Genomic DNA, 21112 nt, shown 5'->3' with positions numbered 1-21112 from the left:
TATAATTGTTTTATTCTTTACTGTTTTCATTTATTTTAAATACATTTTTTAAATAGTTTTTAAATTCCTTGTTGTTATTGTTGTGATTATTTGTGTGTAGGAAATGTGCAATATAAATAAACTTGCCTTGCAATGGTTTGCACAAGCTTAATGAACAAAATGCACGACCATATTGTGAGAATACCAGACCAATTACCAATATAAGATTTATGAAGTGAAAATTTCCAAAATCACTAAATATATCCTTCTTGTTTATCAAATTATTGCACTGAAAGGAAAAATAGTCCAACCAAATTTACCTTTCATCTGAAGGGAAATCTTGGACATTCTGATGTTAAAAATATAAATATTTCATAGTTTAAAGCTTTTCTGTTCTTCAGGACCTGGTGCTGATTATTACCTGAAAGAAACAAGCGTTCTTGTAATTAGGTATCTGCAACATTTTTGGGGGGTTCACTTTGCCATGTCTTAGTTTACAGAATCACTTTGATTGTGAACTTTTTTGAAAAGCTTCTTGTGAAATAAATGTAATGATATTCATTTAATACATATTTTGCTAAATGGTGGCGGGTTCAGAAAACACAGATTGACAAACATTTTAGGAGCTGATCCACGTCCTTGTCAGGATAATGATTGATAGATTACTAATTTATATTCAGATTCAGAAGCCCTGTGCTCAGTTTACTTGTCAATGCTCCAACATGCAGGTTCAAAAAGCAGGTCTTTTATTTTGGATTTTTCTCTTCTCAAGTAAGCTTTCTGAAGAGTGATTATATTATTTGTCCCTTTCTATTATTCTTCATATGAGTGTATACTAAATTATTGGATTATATTTAACATTTACCATTAATGTTGCTCGTTTTATCTGTATGTGAATAATATGATGAATTATGTTCCCTCCAGTTTTCCTAATGGACTACACTGAAAGTGCAGGTAAGATGATGTTTGATGAAAGTGTCGGAACAAAAGATGCATTCTATCTAGAAGTGAATGCTCACCCAGACCTGCCTGAAACACCTCGTGTAACCACACCCACACAAATCTACGTCAGTTCATGGTGTGATTTGACTAAGACCGCCCCAAATGTAAACGCAAGTAAGGTGGGCGACCTGTCAGTACAATTGCTTTGCAACCAGATGTTCCAAATATGGTAAGAGAAGTTAAATTTCCGTCACACGCTTGCAGTATTCGACCAGTCACTACGCACTGAATAACTGGCCGTTTGTGATGTGGGGACCTCATCCCAAGTGCTCACGGCCGATCGCACCCCGATTCGCTGTTCTGAACGTTCCCCAACCGGCCATGGCATACTGTCCGAATCCTCAGGCACACACTCGGAAAGGATGCATGACATAGATGAGATGGTGATGGTGGTCTAGAGGGTAAAACCACTGAACTGGTAAATCAAAGGTTGCTGGTTAGATCCCAGCAGCCACCACCAGTGTATCCTTGAGCAAGACACTTTACTCCACGTTGCTCCAGGGGGATTGTCCCTGTTATAAGTGCACTGTAAGTCGCTTTGGATAAAAGCGTCTGCCAAATGCCTAAAAATGTAAAAAATGTAAATGTCGCTCGCAGCATCGGAGGGAGACTTGCATCCGACTCTGACGAACCAGAGTTCCCCCCTGGGGGTCAAGCTCAGGAGGAAGCAGAAGTGATGTAAGCCATACTAACCTGGGGATACGTGGTTCCTGAGGTCGGAGTGCGGTGCAAACCGTGCCCACCCCGGGTGCCATTTTTTCCCCGGAGGTGCATGAGGAGCTGTGTAAAACTTTGAGCGCTCCACTCACGGTTTGCTCCAGTCAAACCAGCTCCCACTCCTTGCTCACAAAAGTCAAGTTCAAGTTCAAGTTGAGCTTTATTGTCATTAAACTACATGTGGGGACATAGAGTGGAACGAAATGTCATGCCTCACAGGACCACAGTGCTACATAGTACAGACATACAACATTTAAGTAAAATACTGTAAAAAATAACCTATACTCAACTAACCTACTGACAGATTGACTATAAATATACTATATGTCTATGTTTGCTCCTGAACTTTCTTCCTGATGGAAGGAGCTGGAAGAGATTGCGTGAGTCCTTCATGATACTGTTGGTTTTCCCAGAGCATCGTGCATAGAAAATGTCTAGGATGGAGGGGAGAGGGGACCGATGTTCCTTGCAGCTGTGGTCACTGTTCGCTGTAGGGACTTGCGGTCTGCTGCACTACAGGTCCCATACCAAACAGTGATGCAGCTGGTCAGCGCGCTCTCAATGGTTCCCCTGTAGAAAGTGGTGAGGATGGGTGGACACAGACTTGCTCTTTTCAGCCGGCGAAGAAAGTGTAGGAGCTGTTGTGCCTCCTTGGAGAGTGACATGGTGTTGGTGGTCCAGGTGAGATCCTCTGTGATGTGCACTCCCAGGAATGTAGTGCTGCTGACTCTCTTCACAGTTGAGCTGACGATGGTCAGTGGGGGTAGGTCAACAGAGTTTCTCCTGAAGTCCATCACAACTGCCTTTGTCTTGTCCACATTGTGGTACAGGTTGCCACACCATTCAGCCAGCTGTGCCACTTCCTCTCTGTGGTGCATTTCAACATTGTTGCTGATGAGACCTACCACTGTTGTGTCATCAGCGAACTTGATGATATGGCTGGAGCTGAAATTAGCAGTGCTGTCATGTGTCAGCAGTGTGAAGAGCAGCGGCTGAGCACACAGCCCTGTGGGGCACCTGTGCTCAGTGTGGTAGTGCTCGAGGTGTAGACTGGTTTGGAGGGTATGCAAACTGGAGCGGATCGAGTGTGTTGGGGAGGCTGGTTTTGATGTTGCACATGACTAACCTCTCAAAGCACTTCATTATGATTGGTCAGTGCTATGGGATGGTAGTCATTTAGACAGGACAAAGGTGATTTTTTTGGTACCGGTATGATTGTTGTGGATTTATAACATTGTTAGGACGTCTGTCAGCTGTGCAGCACAGTCGCTCAGTAAACGGCCAGGTATGTTGTCAGGACCCACAGCCTTGCGTGGGTTAATCCTAGATAGGGTCTTTAAAAAAGTATTCTTGTTGCTTAATAAAATGACGTTTGAACCACTGGAGACCCAGGAACTATTACATTTTGTGCGCTGACATTAAACCACAAAAGAATACAGAAATATTGTCAGAATTTTAACATGACCCATTGCTTTAATTTTAAAAATCATGTCATTCCAGAGGTCTTGTAGAGAACTACTGCAGGAACCCTGATAATGACAGAATGCCCTGGTGTTTCACAACAGACCCTGAGACCATCTGGGAACACTGCAATGTGCCTGAATGTGAACCGAAATCTGGTCTGTATTAAAAGAAATAAACTAACATTTGACTACAGTATATAAGATATATGACATGAATATTATTTCTGAGAACTTCATTTAATTTTTGTGTATTGTATTTGAGTTGTTTCTACAATAATTTTGAGATTAAAGGTGAAATTATTAGAATTTAAAAGAATATTAAAAAAGATTAATTATGTTTATTTGTGATTAATCACAATTAATCACAAAAAAATTTGATTAATTCATCACAATTAGTTATTTTTTAATCGATGTGATATTGAAAAATAAAACATCTATCGACTAATCAGATTAATAGCTTGGAGCTAACTGTTTTATAAAAGATGCTAATTACTACCTGTGTATTACACCACAAAATGATTTTAAAAGTTTAATGTTTTCTGTCATAGTGACGACAAATCTCATTGCTGTGGTGGAACTCTGATTGATCCGCAGTGGGTTCTGACCGCAGCCCATTGCATTGAAGGGTGAGTGGTTCAAGACAAAGGTTTGAAAACAACTGATAGATTTGGAAGTTTAGACCAGTAAGTGATGAAATGTTTATCTATCACAATACAGGTGTCCACGTCCTTTTAAGGTCTTCCTTGGAACCCATGCAGAACGTGGGGAAGAATCATCCAAACAGGAACGAGATGTTTCTAAGATAGTTAAGAGACCATCTGGAGCTGACCTTGCTCTTATCAAGTTGGACAGGCAAGAGATTTCACTGTTATCTATTGTTGATGTCTGTTACAGTAGTGATGTCATTACAAATTAAGAGGGGAGTAGAGATGAGAGTCTATGAATAAAGACAATATAAGATAAAGAAAAGAAACAAACAAATTTAACACTAGCACTAGTTAGACAGAAAATACTGGACACGCTTCACTTAAAAGAGATTTTTTTCACCTTCCAATTATGTTTTGCGTAAATGTAATTTATAAATATTAAAAAGGGTCAAAACCAAATTCAGAGCTTAACACTGTCTGCACTGGACGGGATCGATCATTTTGAATGACATCATTAAGGCAAACTCACAATAAAGTGTGTCTTGATTTAGGCCTGCAGTAATTAATGATCAGGTATCGCTTGCTTGTCTACCAGAAAAGGACTACATTGTACCAGATGGTACTGAATGCTTTATAACTGGCTGGGCAGAGACACAGGGTAGGTGATTTTACAAGCAAAACAGATTTCAAGACATTTATATCTTATACTATAGCTTCAAGCTTTCCTTTTCTTCAGGAACTGGTGGAAAGGGTCACCTGAAAGAAGCCGGCGTACCAATAATTGAGAACAAACTCTGCAACAATCCGTCGTTTTTGAAAGGCCGCATAAAGGATCACGAGATGTGCGCTGGATTGAAGAGGATAACAGACAGTTGTCAGGTTAGAAACATACACCAAATATTATATCCTACAAATGTGAATAGACCACGACTTATGAATTGTAACCAGTTTAACCCAGTGTTGATATTTTACGCCTCATGTGCATGTCATTTCACCAATTTCACCAATTTAGGGAGACAGCGGCGGACCTCTCGCCTGCAAAGCACAGAACAAGTTTGTTCTTCAAGGAGTGACATCATGGGGTCTTGGTTGTGCTGATGCTAAGAAACCTGGAGTTTACGTCCAAGTCTCTAAGTTTATCAACTGGATTGAACAAACCCTGAAAGAAAAATGATGCATCTAGCTTTCCTGTGGCTCAGTGGTAAGATCATGGCACCAGCAATGCCAAGGTCATGGCTTCGATCCCACGGGATTGCACATAGTCAGAAACAAAAGTATAAGGTATGTCTGCCAAATGCATATATGTAAATCTTGAACTCAAATGTATAATGGGATATACATTAGAATTTAAATGTACAACTTCTCTGTAGAATCAAATTATTATGATACAAAAGCTGTTTTAAAGTTAATGCTCATGTTCTGTGTATCGCTGCTGTCCTTTTGAAACCTTGTATCTCCATTTTTAATGATTTAAATTTTTTGCCATAAATCATAAGTCTTGTTTTTTTTTATCTAGCCAGTAAAAATTGCTCGTCAACTTTGAGAAGTATGTAATCGTTTAATAGTTGAATTGTTCCAGTAAGATAAGTTTCCTGCTGTTCTTCCCTTTTCATATAAGATAGTAGACGTCTAAATCTGCTGGATAGTAAGATCTATTATTTATGGCATCACAATAACAAAATTGAAACAAACTACGGGATCATTTTCGGATGAAATACCAAGATAGTATATTCTATAAACTTCACATCAGATGATAGATGACAACATGCAAGTCGTCGCATTGGAATTGTAAGGTTCTATCTGACATCTTTGTCAAAATTGAGTATTCACATAACTTATTTACAATATGCCATGCTTTTGAGATGTGTACATTTTGTTATTGTAATTGATTAAATTACAACTTCGTGAACCTAAAGTTGCCCGTCGCTCTGCTTGTTTTCTCTGTGATGCTGGACATCAGGGTACACAGGCTGAAGTTTTGCCAGAGGGTCTGTTTGGTGAGCTCGTTTCTGTTCTGATGTATTTCGGCAGATATTGCACTCCAGTTTATAGTGAAACTGCTGAAAAAGAGGTTTATATGTAAAATTATTCTTACTTGTAGCTCAGTGGCTAGAGAATGGCGCTAGCAACACTAAGATCATGGGTTCGATCAATTGCACATACTCCAGTACAAATGTAAAGTATCACGCAATGTAAGTTGCTTTTGGAAAAAAGTGCTTGCCAAATGCGTAAATGTAGATACATGGTTCATATAGTCAAGGGGAAATCAAGCAACTTTAAAAGATTAATGACAAGTATTAGATGTCACGACAATACAAATGAACTCAATAAAACGTAATGTAAACACAAAACTGAAACAAAACTCAGCCATAGATTATCTTTTTGCACATGACACCTCAAAGTATGCGAAACTATTACTGTTCAATCCTAGTTCACTTCATTAATCTTTAAAGCCCTTAGATTCACTCCGCAAACAAACAGCTTAAAGTTACGTAAGACACAAATGTCTAATTCTGACAAATCACATGATCAGTAACAGTAATGCTGGTTCAAAATATATTGATCAACAAACAGCACACAGTTCATGTCCTCGATTAAACAATGATTGACAGAAAAGTAACTAGTCTATCAGATCCACACTCTTGATAACATCATATTGAGCAACTATAGACTGATATCAAATCTTCCTTTTATTGGCAAGATTATTGAAAATGTTGTTTTTATTCAGCTACTGAACTTAATATCATATCAAATGGATACCTGGATAAGTTAAAATTTGGTTTCCTGATGCACAACAACACGGAGAAGCGCTCATAAAGATAAGTTATATTCGCCCAAATTCTGATTCTGGCAAAATTCTTCAACTGTGCTGAAACAGTGGGATAATAAAACCTAGTCCTATTAACTAAAAAGGGGTCAGCCTTTCTGCGACGGTTCAAAACAAGATGGAACGGACAGTTGTCAGGTTAAAAACATGCAGTAGTCGAAAATACGCAAATCTGGTTGAAAAATCTAACTGAAACATCATCCCTAACAAATGTTGGTTAAGCATATTTACATTTTTTCTCGCATTTAGTGACAGCAGCAGGCCTCTCGTAAATAAAGCACGGTACAAGTTTGTTCTTCACACAGTAACATCAAGGAGTATTGATTGTACCAAAGCCCTTAAAAACCTGGAGGGTACGTCTGTATCCCAAAATCTGTAAATTTGGATTGAGGAAAGCATGACAGAAAACTGGAGCACATTTCCAATTTCTGTTGTATTGTACCACACAAGCCAGCATTGGCTCCCCATGTGCATCAGTGAGCCTTGGCCACCCATGACCACTGAACCACTGTATCCGGTTGACCACCTTGGACCGCTTCTGATGGATACTGACCACTGCAGACTGGGAATATCCAGAAGAGATGACACAGTCGTCTAGCCATCTGAATTTGGCCCTTATTAAAACTCGCTGTAATCCACATCAACATCAACACATCAACTTTGAGGACACATGTTCACAGCTGTATAACATATCCCACCCACTAAGGGGTACCGTGATGAAAAGATCCATCCATCCATCCATTTTCTACCGCTGTATCCGAACTACCTCGGGTCACGGGGAGCCTGCGCCTATCTCAGGAGTCATCGGGCATCAAGGCAGGATACACCCTGGATGGAGTGCCAACCCATCGCAGGGCACACACATTCACTCATTCACTCACGCACTCACGCACTCACGCACTCACACCCTACGGACAATTTTTCCAGAGATGCCAATCAACCTACCATGCATGTCTTTGGACCAGGGGAGGAAACCGGAGTACCCGGAGGAAACCCCTGAGGCACGGGGAGAACATGCAAACTCCACACACACAAGTCGGAAGCGGGAATCGAACCCCCAACTCTGGAGGTGTGAGGCGAACGTGCTAACCACTAAGCCACCGTGCCCCCACTGATGAAAAGATGATCAGTATTATTCACTTCATCTGTCAATGGTCATAATGTTATGCCTGATCGGTGTATACAATACTACAAAAAAATTGTGGTCTAGTGGGTTAAACCACTGGGTTGACAATCAAAAGGTTGCTGGTTCGATCCCAGCAGCCACCACCAGTGTGTCCTTGAGCAAGACACTTTACTCCATGTTGCTCCAGGGGGATTCGCCCTGTAATAAGTGCACTGTAAGTCTGCTAAATAGATATGTAGAATTTGTAGTCTTTGTCATTGAAATTAATTTAATCTAAATACATTTAAGTGTTCAATAAATTAAAATGAACAAGGATCTGAAAAGTAATGGTGGGCTCAGAATTGATTGACAAACCTCATATGACCTGGTCCATGTCCTTATTATGATAATGATTGACAGACTGGACTGTGATGTTTGTTATTACCACATTCACAAGCTCTGTGCTCAGTTTGCTTGTCAAAGCTCCAACATGGAAGTTCAAAAAGCAGGTCTTTTATTCTGTCTTTTCCTCTTCTCAGGTAAGACATTTAAGTTTTCATCTCTGTCATTCTTTATAGTATACAATTAAATGAATCATACATTTTTATGATTGATGATGCTCATATTGTCTGATGCAATTATTATGATAAATTCAGTTACCTCCAGTTTTCCTAAGGGACTGCAGTGAACCTAGAGTTAAGATGATAGTTTTAAGGGTGGTTTTGTGCAGATTATAAGTGACATTTTTGTCCATTTGCCTTTGTTTACTTATGTCCGTCCAGTACTAATCTTAATGAAGGTTATAGTTCATGGACATTTTATGACTTCATGAGCCATTTTGTTAAAGATCCCCTTCCACCACACACATTCAAAGGATTAGAGAAATGATGTCCTGTTTCTACCTCTAAAAGATTAGGTACTCAAGAGGATCAGCATAACAGTTATTTAAGATGTGGCACCATTTCATTGAACATGTTAACCATTTAAAATAACGTCTTGTTATTGACTTATAATGGAAAGCATGTGCAGAATTCTAGGGGTTTATTGGTGAGTGTTAGAGGGTTGTTAGATGTGATATTTATTTTATTTGTTTAATCAGTTTTTTAGGACACATGTGTTTAGTAAGCAAAACTCAAACATAGACCAAAAAAAATCTCTTGGCTGCCAAGCACTATTCTTGTTCATCTTTTTTGATCTTGAATAAAAAAATACTAAATATTTTTATTAAGTGGGCTAGATTGAAACCATGCTAATATACAGTAACAAAGAATCGAAGGTCTCTAAAAACATATTTGTTTTAAAATTATATAAGAAACTGAAGTCTTGATGAAATCATGTCCAAATCAGGACCAAGACAAAATGACTGACCCTTGTTTGATGGAGGCTGTTTCTGTCACACGCTCTTGAATCTGCCCTTTATAGCTGCAGAAGATTGTATGCACTCCAATGGAAAAGACTACGGAGGCAAGATCTCCATCACTGAGAGTGGATACACCTGCCAACGCTGGGACTCTCAGACACCACACCAACATGATTACACCTATATATTGTGAGAAAGTAGCACTTACTGGGCATTCATGAAATCTCGCTAACTTAGTAAAAGTACACAAAACCCTTTTTTTGTAGTTTACATGAGTTGAACTTGGAGGAGAACTATTGCAGAAACCCTGGTGGAGATCCCAGACCCTGGTGTTATACCACAGATCCATTCAAACCCTGGGAGTACTGCTCTATTCCTCGATGCAGTAAGATTCATTCCTGTCAGACTGTGAGAAATCACTGTCTCAAATATTCAACTCATTAATTATGGGTCACCCGTTTCCACCGTTTCCTTTTCTAGCCTAATTATATTATAATTTAAATGTTTGAGCGGGTACTTTTGGTTTTCACATCAGATTTTAGGCTACTCCAAAGATAATTTACAACAATTAAGATGCACAATTAAAAGTATAAGATTACAAAATTACAATAATCAATATAATTTCAAGCAACGCATCAGTTTACATGTTTGCAAGGTGATCATTTTTTCAGACAAATATCCATTCTAAAGAAAACAGACAACACGCATGCTTTAATGTTTCTTTTATTAGTGCGATATTCACTGCAAAAGAAAATAAATAAATGAAGGAAACATAAACTGCTGCTTGATTTAAGCAACCAGAATTTAAGATTAGCAGTAAACATTTACACACAAACACTATTCTACAATTTCGCCGCAGAAAAAGGATCAGTAATTTATGTCCACATTAGTTTTTACATCAACACATAAATGTTACTCAAACAAAGTTCTTCAAGACTGGAATCAATTTTGTTTACATTTAGATCCATTATACAAACAAAGTAATGTTAAGCAACAACAATTATAATACTTTAAGTGTTAAAATAATAGTGAAAGAATAAATACATAATTTGTGGTGATATTTAACAAACATAAATATCCTATCAGTAATTCAGGTTATTTGTAACTATGTAAATTATATGACATGCGTTTTCCTGTTCAATCAGGGAGTATGAAATGCGGACAACCAGCAACAGAACCTAAACTTTGCAATGGACAGCGAGTTGTAGGTGGATGTGTTTCAGAACCCCACTCCTGGCCTTGGCAGGTCAGTCTCAGAAAAAGGTACAAAAACTTAAAATAATATTTTAGAAGACTTCTTACTCAATACTTAAGCAGACTTCAAAATAACAAAATGATGGTGTAAGGTGCATAATGCTTATGTAATGCAACTGGCATAAGCTGTGGAATCTACATTAAAACAAAACACAAACTTTATGCAGATTCACAAACTGTAATGTGTAAGGTCAACAACAAGGAGCAAAGCAATGTTTGAAACGAAGTAAAAGGATTATAAATCCAAAACAAAGCAAATTTAAAAGCCTAGAACAACACTACAATACAAAGTGGCAGACCGAAAGACAGATAAAATAGATTAGATTAGATTAGATTCAACTTTATTGTCATTACACATATACAAGTACAGTGTAACGAAATGTAGTTTAGGTCTAACCAGAAGTGCAATTAGCAAGTGCAGATATACAGTGTGAATAAATACATATACAATATTAGGAAATTACAATACAATGGGCATGTACTATGAAAATACTTTACAGAAGGAATGTACTATGACAATATATACTATACAATATATAATATATTACAAATAGCAATGTAAATAAAAACTGTGACATTGTTTGGAACCCGTGGCCTTGCTGACAGAGCCTTAGACAGATGGTGCAACTGTGCTCTGGACGACCTGAGTTTAGCTCATCTTTACAATACCGGTCAATTTGAATTTATTTCTTTTTATTGAATACTTGAAATACTTGTAAATCTACATTAAAAGTGTACAGTGTCAAGCATCTGTTTCAATTTTCATTCTTTGACGGAGGTACCCTATACACTCTAAAAAAAGGCTGGGTTAAAACAACCCAATTTGGGTTATTTTGGTAACCCAACGCTGGGTCAAATATGGACAAACCCAGCGTTGGGTTATTTTAACCCAGCCAGTTGGGTTATATCTTTGACCCAACATGCTGGGTTGTTTTATTTCAATCAACTTTTGCTTAAAAATTACATTGCTGGTTTTAAACAAACCCGAAATGTTTAAAAATAATAATAACAAAATCACAGAGAAATACTCGAGGCATCAGTAAGAATCAAAAGTTTTATTAAGGATCAAAATGCAAAACAAAAGGAATTCATAAAAACATGCAATATGTTATGCTCAATGAACAATAAAATGGCATATAAAACACTTTGATGAAATGTATGTTTATACATATTTAAGGAAAATTAACTTCAATAAATTACATTAGTTTAGATTTTAACATATACATTTAACAAGGTTATTAAAGTGGCACAAGTAAATATAAATAGTTAGACAACTTAACACTTCAAAAATTCATATACAGTTAACAAAGTGGCACGAGTAAAATGCTTTAGGGCAATTCCAGCGTTATGGATGCGACATAAAAACACTATAAAAAGTATTTTACTAAACCCTTGTTGATAGAACCGCATTTATATGATAAAATATCAGTCTATGCACAAGTTTTCTATAAAAAAAGAAATAAACAAGCGTTATGGATGTGAAAAAGGGACACCGTAACTTTCCTCTTCATATAAACTCACAAAACATTTTAAAGAGCGTTAGTTCTTTCGGTTTCAGCACTGCTTAACCTGACATATCCACGGAGCAGTCTTACTAAAGAGGATTCTTTTCCTAGGAGTTGTAGACAACAGTGTGGCGTGCACTTTTGGAAGTGGATGTTCAGCAGGAGGGTTTCTTTATCAATTTGTTCATCTATAAAGAGAAAAAGAGACAAGAGAAGAATGTAAGGAAACTGGCCTACCCAGAGCACAATGGATTATAATAAACATATAAAGAAGTACATTAACATTTTACCTAAATAATGTTTACCTTTAAGCCTGTTATGAAAATATCCAAGTTCCAGTTGACTTTCTCTTGAATAGAATGATCCATTAATATTAGCTGTTATTCTGCAACCTGTCAGTGGGGGAAAAAGATGAGTAGGATATAGTACAGAAACTGAAATACAGTCTTAAAAAATAATATTATAAACGTTAACACAACTCTTAACTAATTCGACACACTCGGGAATAAGTAGAAATCTAAAAAGAGCAACAATTGTTCGTCTCATATACCCAAAATTAATTATATCGCATTGTTAACCACTAACGTTATAAGAGCGGCTACTCCCGAGGCAATGGCCGAGATGCCACGGAGCCACGACCGCTGACAGCCTGAAGCTCACACCTCCGACAGCGTCTTAACAAAATCTCAAAGAGGCGTTATGTTTATATATAAATCACGTATTTGTGTTCTTAACAACTTAATTCTCGTCTAAAAGACTATTTAAACTAAGTTCCCTCACCGAACATTAGCAGTATTTAAAATAAAAAAATTGCTGGATGTTTGCTTTTGACACGACGCTCTCTTGTCTACCTTAAACTAATATCAAGTTGCGTAAGTTACTGAACTAAATTCCTCACACAAGTCACACATTTCAGAGGAAATGTTCACCAAAAAGGAAGTTTAAATGATTAAAAAGCTGTAAGTTAGAACAACGTGGGCATAACGTTACAGACTAGCTATACAAAGCTAACGAAGCTAGATTGTAACGTTACTTTTCAAACCTAATGCGAAGAGCCGAATTTTGCATACTTTTGCATTTTTTTTTGTACAGTAATAGTTTTATACATTAAAAACTCGTAAACGTACCTTTTCTTCTCCGAATAACAACTTTCCGAGATGAGGTGGATCAAAATGCCCGCGAAGGTAAAGTTTGTCTGATGCGTCGATGAGTGGGAGGGGTTTACTCTCTCAACTGTCACTCAATTGGACCAGACTGGTAACCCAGCGTTTGGGTTACTCAAAAAATGACCCAACACTGAGAAAATAACCCAACAAAATGACCCAACAGGCTCAACCCAGCTGTTGGGTTAAACAAATAACCCAGCATTTTTTAGAGTGCAGAGCACAATGGATTATAATAAACATATAAAGAAGTACATTAACATTTTACCTAAATAATGTTTACCTTTAAGCCTGTTATGAAAATATCCAAGTTCCAGTTGACTTTCTCTTGAATAGAATGATCCATTAATATTAGCTGTTATTCTGCAACATGTCAGTGGGGGAAAAAGAAGAGTAGGATATAGTACAGAAACTGAAATACAGTCTTAAAAAATAATATTATAAACGTTAACACAACTCTTAACTAATTCGACACACTCGGGAATAAGTAGAAATCTAAAAAGAGCAACAATTGTTCGTTTCATATACCCAAAATTAACTATATCGCATTGTTAACCACTAACGTTATAAGAGCGGCTACTCCCGAGGCAATGGCCGAGATAGAGCTGCTCTCCACGGAGCCACGACCGCTGACAGCCTGAAGCTCACACCTCCGACAGCGTCTTAACAAAATCTCAAAGAGGCGTTATGTTTATATATAAATCACGTATTTGTGTTCTTAACAACTAAATTCTCGTCTAAAAGACTATTTAAACTAAGTTCCCTCACCGAACATTAGCGGTATTTAAAATAAAAAAATGAGCTGGATGTTTGCTTTTGACACGACGCTCTCTCGTGTCAACCTTAAACTAATATCAAGTTGCGTAAGTTACTGAACTAAATTCCTCACACAAGTCACACATTTCAGAGGAAATGTTCACCAAAAAGGAAGTTTAAATGATTAAAAAGCTGTAAATTAGAACAACGTGGGCATAACGTTACAGACTAGCTATACAAAGCTAACGAAGCTAGATTAACGTTACTTTTCAAAACTAATGCGAACAGCCGAATTTTGCATACTTTTGCATTTTTTTTTGTACAGTAATAGTTTTATACATTAAAAACTCGTAAACGTACCTTTTCTTCTCCGAATAACAACTTTCCGAGATGAGGTGAATCAAAATGCCCGCGAAGGTAAAGTTTGTCTGATGCGTCGAGGAGTGGGAGGGGTTTACTCTCTCAACTGTCACTGTCACTGAAAATAACCCAACAAAATGACCCAACAGGCTCAACCCAGCTGTTGGGTTAAACAAATAACCCAGCATTTTTTAGAGTGTAAGCAAGAGAATAGCGACTACTCAGAATTAATAGTATCTTTCATTTTCTGTCGCAGTGATAAGACTCATGTGTGTGGTGGAACTCTGATTCACGAGCAGTGGGTCCTGACCGCAGCTCATTGTCTTGATGGGTAAGTGGCTGATTTATTATAATTATTATACCATTAGAAGTGATACTGTATTAATGCAAAGATTTAAAACAAACCGAAATGTTTGCAGGTTTAGACCAGCAGTGTTGCATATAAGACAAATGATTAAATGGTCACTTACTGTTACCTAGGTCTGAAACCAGCATCACGACTGAATTCCACACGGTAGGCTGGTCAGAGATAACTAAATATTCCAAATATATCATTTTCCTTGGAATCCATACAGAACATGCGGATGAACCATCCAAACAGAAAAAAGATGTCGTTAAAATAATTATGGAACCATCTGGAGCTGACATTGCTCTTCTTAAGTTATACAGGTTAAGTTGTTCACTTTTCTCCATTGTTGTCCTCTGTAACAGTGGTAGAAGAATAATATAATAAAATGAACATTACTGTCTGACAAGGTTATTTAAAGGCTAAATTCCTTGTTTAATTTGTTGGATGATGCACAAGTATTAAAGACTGGCATTAGTTGAGCAGAAAATATAATACACACTTCAAAGAATTATGTGACATCCTGAGTGTGTTCTGTGAATAAACTAAATGCCATCTATGAACCTGTGAATCTTAATAATAGAGTCTTATTAAACGTTATTTGATTTTTCAATATAGTGAAACTTACAATGAAGTTTGTCTTATTTTAGGCCTGCATTTCTTAATGATAAGGTATCGCTCGCTTGTCTACCAGAAAAGGACTACATTGTACCAGATGCTACTGAATGTTTTGTGACAGGCTGGGGAAAAACAGAGGGTAGGTGAATTTAACAAGTATTGCAAATTTGAATCTTTATCAAATATTTTTTTACCCAAAATTTCAAATCACTTACCTCCGTTGTTCTGTGGAACATAAAAGGATGATTTTTGTGTCTCTTCAGCCGAACAAATAGACTGGAGCTGTTAACAAAGAAAACTAAAATAAACAATTGATTGATACTTAAATCAAGTAATGTAATAATTAAATTATTAAAACTTTCAGATTTGTGTGGACTGAAGGTCGATTATCTTTTCTAGTTTGTCCTATGAATATTTTCCGCTAAAATTTTGCCTATCAATTGCGATCACCATTCACTTTTATTTTATGGAACAGAAAATCTTAAATGTTTTGCTACTAAAAACTATTTGTGTGCAACAGAACTATAGAAATGCAATGGCTTCACCTGCTGTTTGTTCCTCAGGAACTGGAGGACAGGGTTACCTGAAAGAAGCCGCTGTCCCAGTAATTGAGAATAAAATCTGCAACAGTCCATTATTTTTGTCTGGTCGTGTGAAGGAGCACGAGATGTGTGCCGGAAAAATGAAAGGTGGAACAGATACCTGTCAGGTCAGAAAACGTTCAAACTTCTAAATTCCACAAATCTTGTTTTGGACCAAGAGCCACGAAACTACAAAAGATCAGTAAGATCTTGTCTTTAACATTGACTGAAACAGACATTTTAGGTCACAGTCACTTTAAAGGAGTGATTGGACGGGCACTTTCAACAAGTTGGTATGATTTATTTGGGTTTTCATGAAATGTCTGGAACATATTTTGCATAAAAACACTCAATGGCTGTGTAAACAAAACCCTTCTTGCCATCATCAAAAACAGCTGTGCTCATGTTGTGCTCGGATGCTTACCTAAAATCGACTGAATGCTCACCTGCAGATCTCAGCCGAATTAGTTGGATTTTAGCGCTTGTCATTGACAAGTTATAACATTACACACACAACGTGAGAGCTAGTATGCTGAGACAGATTTTTCAGCCTTAGGAAGAATGATTTGAGACGTTTAAATCGAAACTAACCCCAGTAATTTGTCTGGTGTGACAAATTCCACGGTGGTTTGCACACCAGGGTTCAGCTGCAGTCTGAATACAATGACATCATCGCTTACAAATGTCAGTTTTACCATCACTAACAAGTATCAAAGTTGTCAAGCTTGACTGATGGTTAATGCATTTTCTTCTCTCTCATTTAGGGTGACAGCGGTGGTCCTCTTGTCTGTAAAACCCAGAATAAGTTTGTTCTTCAGGGAGTGACATCCTGGGGTGATGGCTGTGCAAATGCTATGAAACCAGGAGTCTACGTCCGTGTCTCTAAGTTTGTTGACTGGATAGAAAAAACAATTAGAGGTTAATGTTAAACGCAAACATACCCTCGCCTAAATATGTAATTGTAAGTTGAAATGACTTGTTCACCTGTTTTAATTAAACTTCAAATTTGAGACAGAGTGTAATTGTGCATGTAAATATTTTAGTCTGCAACTGGTTAATATGAAACAAACATGCATCAGGTAATACGTAGGTATAAAATATGTCCCTGAATCTTCCCCAATATATATTTATTTACAGAATATACATCTTTCTATATATTTGTTATATACACACAGATCAGGCATAACCATATGAACACCTTCCTAATATTGTTTTAGTCCCCATTTTGCTGCCAAAACCGCCCCTGACCCGTTGAGTAAAGAACCCTTGAAGTTGTGCTGTGGTCTCTGGCACCAAGATTTTAACAGAATATCCTTTAAATCCTATAAATTGCAAGGTGGGGCCTCCATGGATCGGACTTTTTTGTTTTGCACGTTCCACAGATACTCGATGTGATTGAGATCTGGGGAATTTGGAGGTCTATTCAACTTTATTTTTATAGTACTGTTCACAATTTTCATTGTTGCAAAGCAGCTTTCCATACATCATAATAAAAATAATTTATAGGGGGTGATATGTAAATTATCATCAGATGCATTTATCAAGCTGCGATCATTCATAGGATGAGATCAGCGGAATGCAAATGTTTGATGAATCACATAAACTCTTTCGTAAAATGCTTTTTGCACACGGATCTGCACTCTTTCTTCATTATTGATAAATGATACAAAGCATGTTTTTACATTAACTTGTCAAAACAAGTTAAGCAATTCAACTTTTTTATAAGCTACAACAAGTCATCACCAGTCAAGTTGAAATATTTTGCATAGCCAGTAAAACAGTAAATTATTTAATAATTGACTAATTTATTTCATGTGCAGCTGGTGAAAGACAGTACGCAATGTACATTCAGTAATTCAGGTTATTTGTAACTATGTTTTATAATGTTATTGTAACATATTATATGACAAGCATTTTCCTGTTTAATCAGGGAGTCTGAAATGCGGACAACCAGCAACAGAACCTAAACTTTGCAATGGACAGCGAGTTGTAGGTGGATGTGTTTCAGAACCCCACTCCTGGCCTTGGCAGGTCAGTCTCAGAAAAAGGTACAAAACTTAAAAACATATTTAAGAAGACTTCTTACTCAATACTTAAGCAGACTTCAAAATAACAAAATGATGGTGTAAGGTGCATAATGCTTATGTAATGCAACTGGCATAAGCTGTGGAATCTACATTAAAACAAAACACAAACTTTATGCAGATTCACAAACTGTAATGTGTAAGGTCAACAACAAGGAGCAAAGCAATGTTTGAAACGAAGTAAAAGGATTATAAATCCAAAACAAAGCAAATTTGAAAGCCTAGAACAACACTACAATACAAAGTGGCAGACCGAAAGACAGATAAAATAGCAATGTAAATAAAAAATGTGACATTGGTTGGAACCTGTGGCCTTGCTGACAGAGCCTTAGACAGATGGTGCAACTGTGCTCTGGACGACCTGAGTTTAGCTCATCTTTACAATACCGGTCAATTTGAATTTATTTCTTTTTATTGAATACTTGAAATACTTGTAAATCTACATTAAAAGTGTACAGTGTCAAGCATCTGTTTCAATTTTCATTCTTTGACGGAGGTTCCCTATAAGCAAGAGAATAGCGACTACTCAGAATTAATAGTATCTTTCATTTTCTGTCGCAGTGATAAGACTCATGTGTGTGGTGGAACTCTGATTCACGAGCAGTGGGTCCTGACCGCAGCTCATTGTCTTGATGGGTAAGTGGCTGATTTATTATAATTATTATACCATTAGAAGTGATACTGTATTAATGCAAAGATTTAAAACAAACCGAAATGTTTGCAGGTTTAGACCAGCAGTGTTGCATATAAGACAAATGATTAAATGGTCACTTACTGTTACCTAGGTCTGAAACCAGCATCACGACTGAATTCCACACGGTAGGCTGGTCAGAGATAACTAAATATTCCAAATATATCATTTTCCTTGGAATCCATACAGAACATGCGGATGAACCATCCAAACAGAAAAAAGATGTCGTTAAAATAATTATGGAACCATCTGGAGCTGACATTGCTCTTCTTAAGTTATACAGGTTAAGTTGTTCACTTTTCTCCATTGTTGTCCTCTGTAACAGTGGTAGAAGAATAATATAATAAAATGAACATTACTGTCTGACAAGGTTATTTAAAGGCTAAATTCCTTGTTTAATTTGTTGGATGATGCACAAGTATTAAAGACTGGCATTAGTTGAGCAGAAAATATAATACACACTTCAAAGAATTATGTGACATCCTGAGTGTGTTCTGTGAATAAACTAAATGCCATCTATGAACCTGTGAATCTTAATAATAGAGTCTTATTAAACGTTATTTGATTTTTCAATATAGTGAAACTTACATTGAAGTTTGTCTTATTTTAGGCCTGTATTACTTAATGATAAGGTATCGCTCGCTTGTCTACCAGAAAAGGACTACATTGTACCAGATGCTACTGAATGTTTTGTGACAGGCTGGGGAAAAACAGAGGGTAGGTGAATTTAACAAGTATTGCAAATTTGAATCTTTATCAAATATTTATTTTACCCAAAATTTCAAATCACTTACCTCCGTTTTTCTGTGGAACACAAAAGGATGATTTTTAAGTCTCTTCAGCAGAACAAATAGGCACTGGAGCTGTGAACAAAGAATAAAAAAATAAACAACTGATTGATACTTCAGTAATAAATGAAGTAATGTAATAATTAAATAATTAAAACTTTCAGATTTGTGTGGACTGAAGGTCGATTATCTATTCTAGTTTGTCCTATGAATATTTTGCGCTAAACTTTAGCTTGTCAATTGTGATCAACATTTTGCTGCTAAAAACTATTTGTGTTCAACAGAACCATAGACATGCAATGGCTTCGCCTTTTTTTCGTTCCTCAGGAACGGGTGGACAGGGTTACCTGAAAGAAGCCGCTGTCCCAGTAATTGAGAATAAAATCTGCAACAATCCATTAGTTTTGTACGGTCGTGTGAAGGAGCACGAGATGTGTGCCGGAAAAATGAAAGGTGGAACAGATACCTGTCAGGTCAGAAAACTTTGAAACTTCTAAATTCCACAAAGAAGATGAAGCAAGATCTTGTCTTTAACATTGACTGAAACAGACATTTTAGGTCACTGTCACTTTAAAGGAGTGATTGGACGGGCACTTTCAACAAGTTGGTATGATTTATTCAGGTTTTCATGAAATGTCTGGAACATATTTTGCTTAAAAACACTAAAGGCCCTTCTTGCTTCATCAAAAACAGCTGTGCTCATGTTGTGCGTGGATGCTTAACTTAAATCGACTGAATGCTCACCTGCAGATCTCAGCCGAATAAGGTGGATTTTAGCTCTTGTCATTGACAAGTTATAACATTACACACACAACGTGAGAGCTATTATGCTGAGACAGATTTTTCAGCCTAAGGACGAATGATTTGAGACAGTTAAAAAGAAACTAACCCCAGTGTTTGCCTCTGTCATTAGCAAAACGAACAGCTTGCTGCAGCTAAACACATAAATGCACTAAATTTATTAACTTAAACATCTATTTAGCCCATGCCCCGATCACGTCAGAAGAACAGTTAGCAAGTAACGTAGCTTGAAAGCTTAAACTTGTAAGGCTTTCATTCACTTTTCGATTTTGAATAGTCTGAATACAATGACATCATCGCTCACAGTTTTACCATAGCTAACAAGTATCAAAGTTGTAAAACTTGACTGATGGTTAATGCATTTTCTTCTCTCTCATTTAGGGTGACAGCGGTGGTCCTCTAGTCTGCAAAACCCAGAACAGGTTTGTTCTTCAGGGAGTGACATCATGGGGTGTTGGCTGTGCAGATACCATGAAACCAGGAGTCTACGTCCGTGTCTCTAAGTTTGTTGACTGGATAGAAAAAACAATTAAAGGTTAATGTTAAACGCAAACATTCGCTCGCCTAAATATGTAATTGTAAGTTGAAATGACTTGTTCACCTGTTTTAATTAAACTTCCAAATTTGAGACAGAGTGTAATTGTGCATGTAAATATTTAGTCTGCAACTGGTTAATATGAAACAAACATTCATCTGGCAATATGTAGGTATAGAATATGTCCCTGAATCTTCCCCATGACTATGTGCTATGTACATTTTCCATGTATTTTTATATACAGAATATACATCTTTCTATATATTTGTTAAATACACACAGATCAGGCATAACATTATGACTACCTTCCTAATATTGTGTTGGTCCCCCTATTGCCGCCAAAACATCCCCTGACCCGTTGAGTTCTGAATCCCGGTAGGTTTGCTGTGGTGTCTGGCTCCAAGATTTTAAAAGAATATCCTTTAAATCCTATAAATTGCAAGGTGGGGCCTCCAAGGATCGGACTTGTTTGTTTAGCACGTACCACAGATGTTTGAATTCAATTTCATTTTATTTATATAGCACTGTTC

At 37.1% G+C, this 21112-nt stretch overlaps 2 protein-coding genes across 2 annotated transcripts; both read left to right on the top strand.

Moving 5' to 3' along the window:
- The first annotated feature begins 2633 nt into the window (after positions 1–2633).
- LOC130433970 (plasminogen-like) lies at positions 2634–8088 on the top strand. The gene is made up of 6 exons (XM_056763779.1): positions 2634–2743; positions 3710–3787; positions 3879–4013; positions 4360–4466; positions 4545–4687; positions 4821–8088. Exons 1-6 carry the CDS (start codon positions 2634–2636, stop codon positions 4980–4982), a joined length of 735 nt encoding a protein of 244 aa, XP_056619757.1. The 3' UTR covers positions 4983–8088.
- Positions 8089–8143: 55 nt separating this feature from the next.
- LOC130434470 (transmembrane protease serine 9-like) lies at positions 8144–20675 on the top strand. The gene is made up of 16 exons (XM_056764656.1): positions 8144–8279; positions 9163–9289; positions 9367–9485; positions 10246–10363; positions 11971–12078; positions 14395–14469; positions 14619–14807; positions 15135–15241; positions 15666–15811; positions 16448–16601; positions 17614–17731; positions 18329–18403; positions 18553–18741; positions 19069–19175; positions 19574–19719; positions 20429–20675. The coding sequence occupies exons 1-16, from the start codon at positions 8144–8146 to the stop codon at positions 20585–20587; spliced, it is 2073 nt and encodes a 690-aa protein (XP_056620634.1). The 3' UTR covers positions 20588–20675.
- The last annotated feature ends 437 nt before the right edge of the window (positions 20676–21112 follow it).

The sequence above is a fragment of the Triplophysa dalaica genome, chromosome 13, assembly GCF_015846415.1.
Source record: "Triplophysa dalaica isolate WHDGS20190420 chromosome 13, ASM1584641v1, whole genome shotgun sequence".
Taxonomy (NCBI): Eukaryota; Metazoa; Chordata; class Actinopteri; order Cypriniformes; family Nemacheilidae; genus Triplophysa; species Triplophysa dalaica.
Note: the sequence above shows the minus strand (reverse complement) of the source record. Positions and strands in the feature narration are given on the sequence as shown.

Excerpts from the sequence above, each read along its gene's own strand:
- LOC130433970 (XM_056763779.1), top strand. The coding sequence starts at position 2,634 with ATGGCTGGAGCTGAAATTAGCAGTGCTGTCATGTGTCAGCAGTGTGAA. Across the intron at positions 2,744-3,709 it reads AGTGTGGTAGTGCTCGAGGT|TGACGACAAATCTCATTGCT; the intron begins GTAGACTGGTTT and ends TTTCTGTCATAG. Across the intron at positions 4,467-4,544 it reads TGGCTGGGCAGAGACACAGG|GAACTGGTGGAAAGGGTCAC; the intron begins GTAGGTGATTTT and ends CCTTTTCTTCAG.
- LOC130434470 (XM_056764656.1), top strand. The coding sequence starts at position 8,144 with ATGATAATGATTGACAGACTGGACTGTGATGTTTGTTATTACCACATT. Across the intron at positions 9,290-9,366 it reads CATGATTACACCTATATATT|TTTACATGAGTTGAACTTGG; the intron begins GTGAGAAAGTAG and ends CTTTTTTTGTAG. Across the intron at positions 18,742-19,068 it reads GCTCTTCTTAAGTTATACAG|GCCTGTATTACTTAATGATA; the intron begins GTTAAGTTGTTC and ends GTCTTATTTTAG.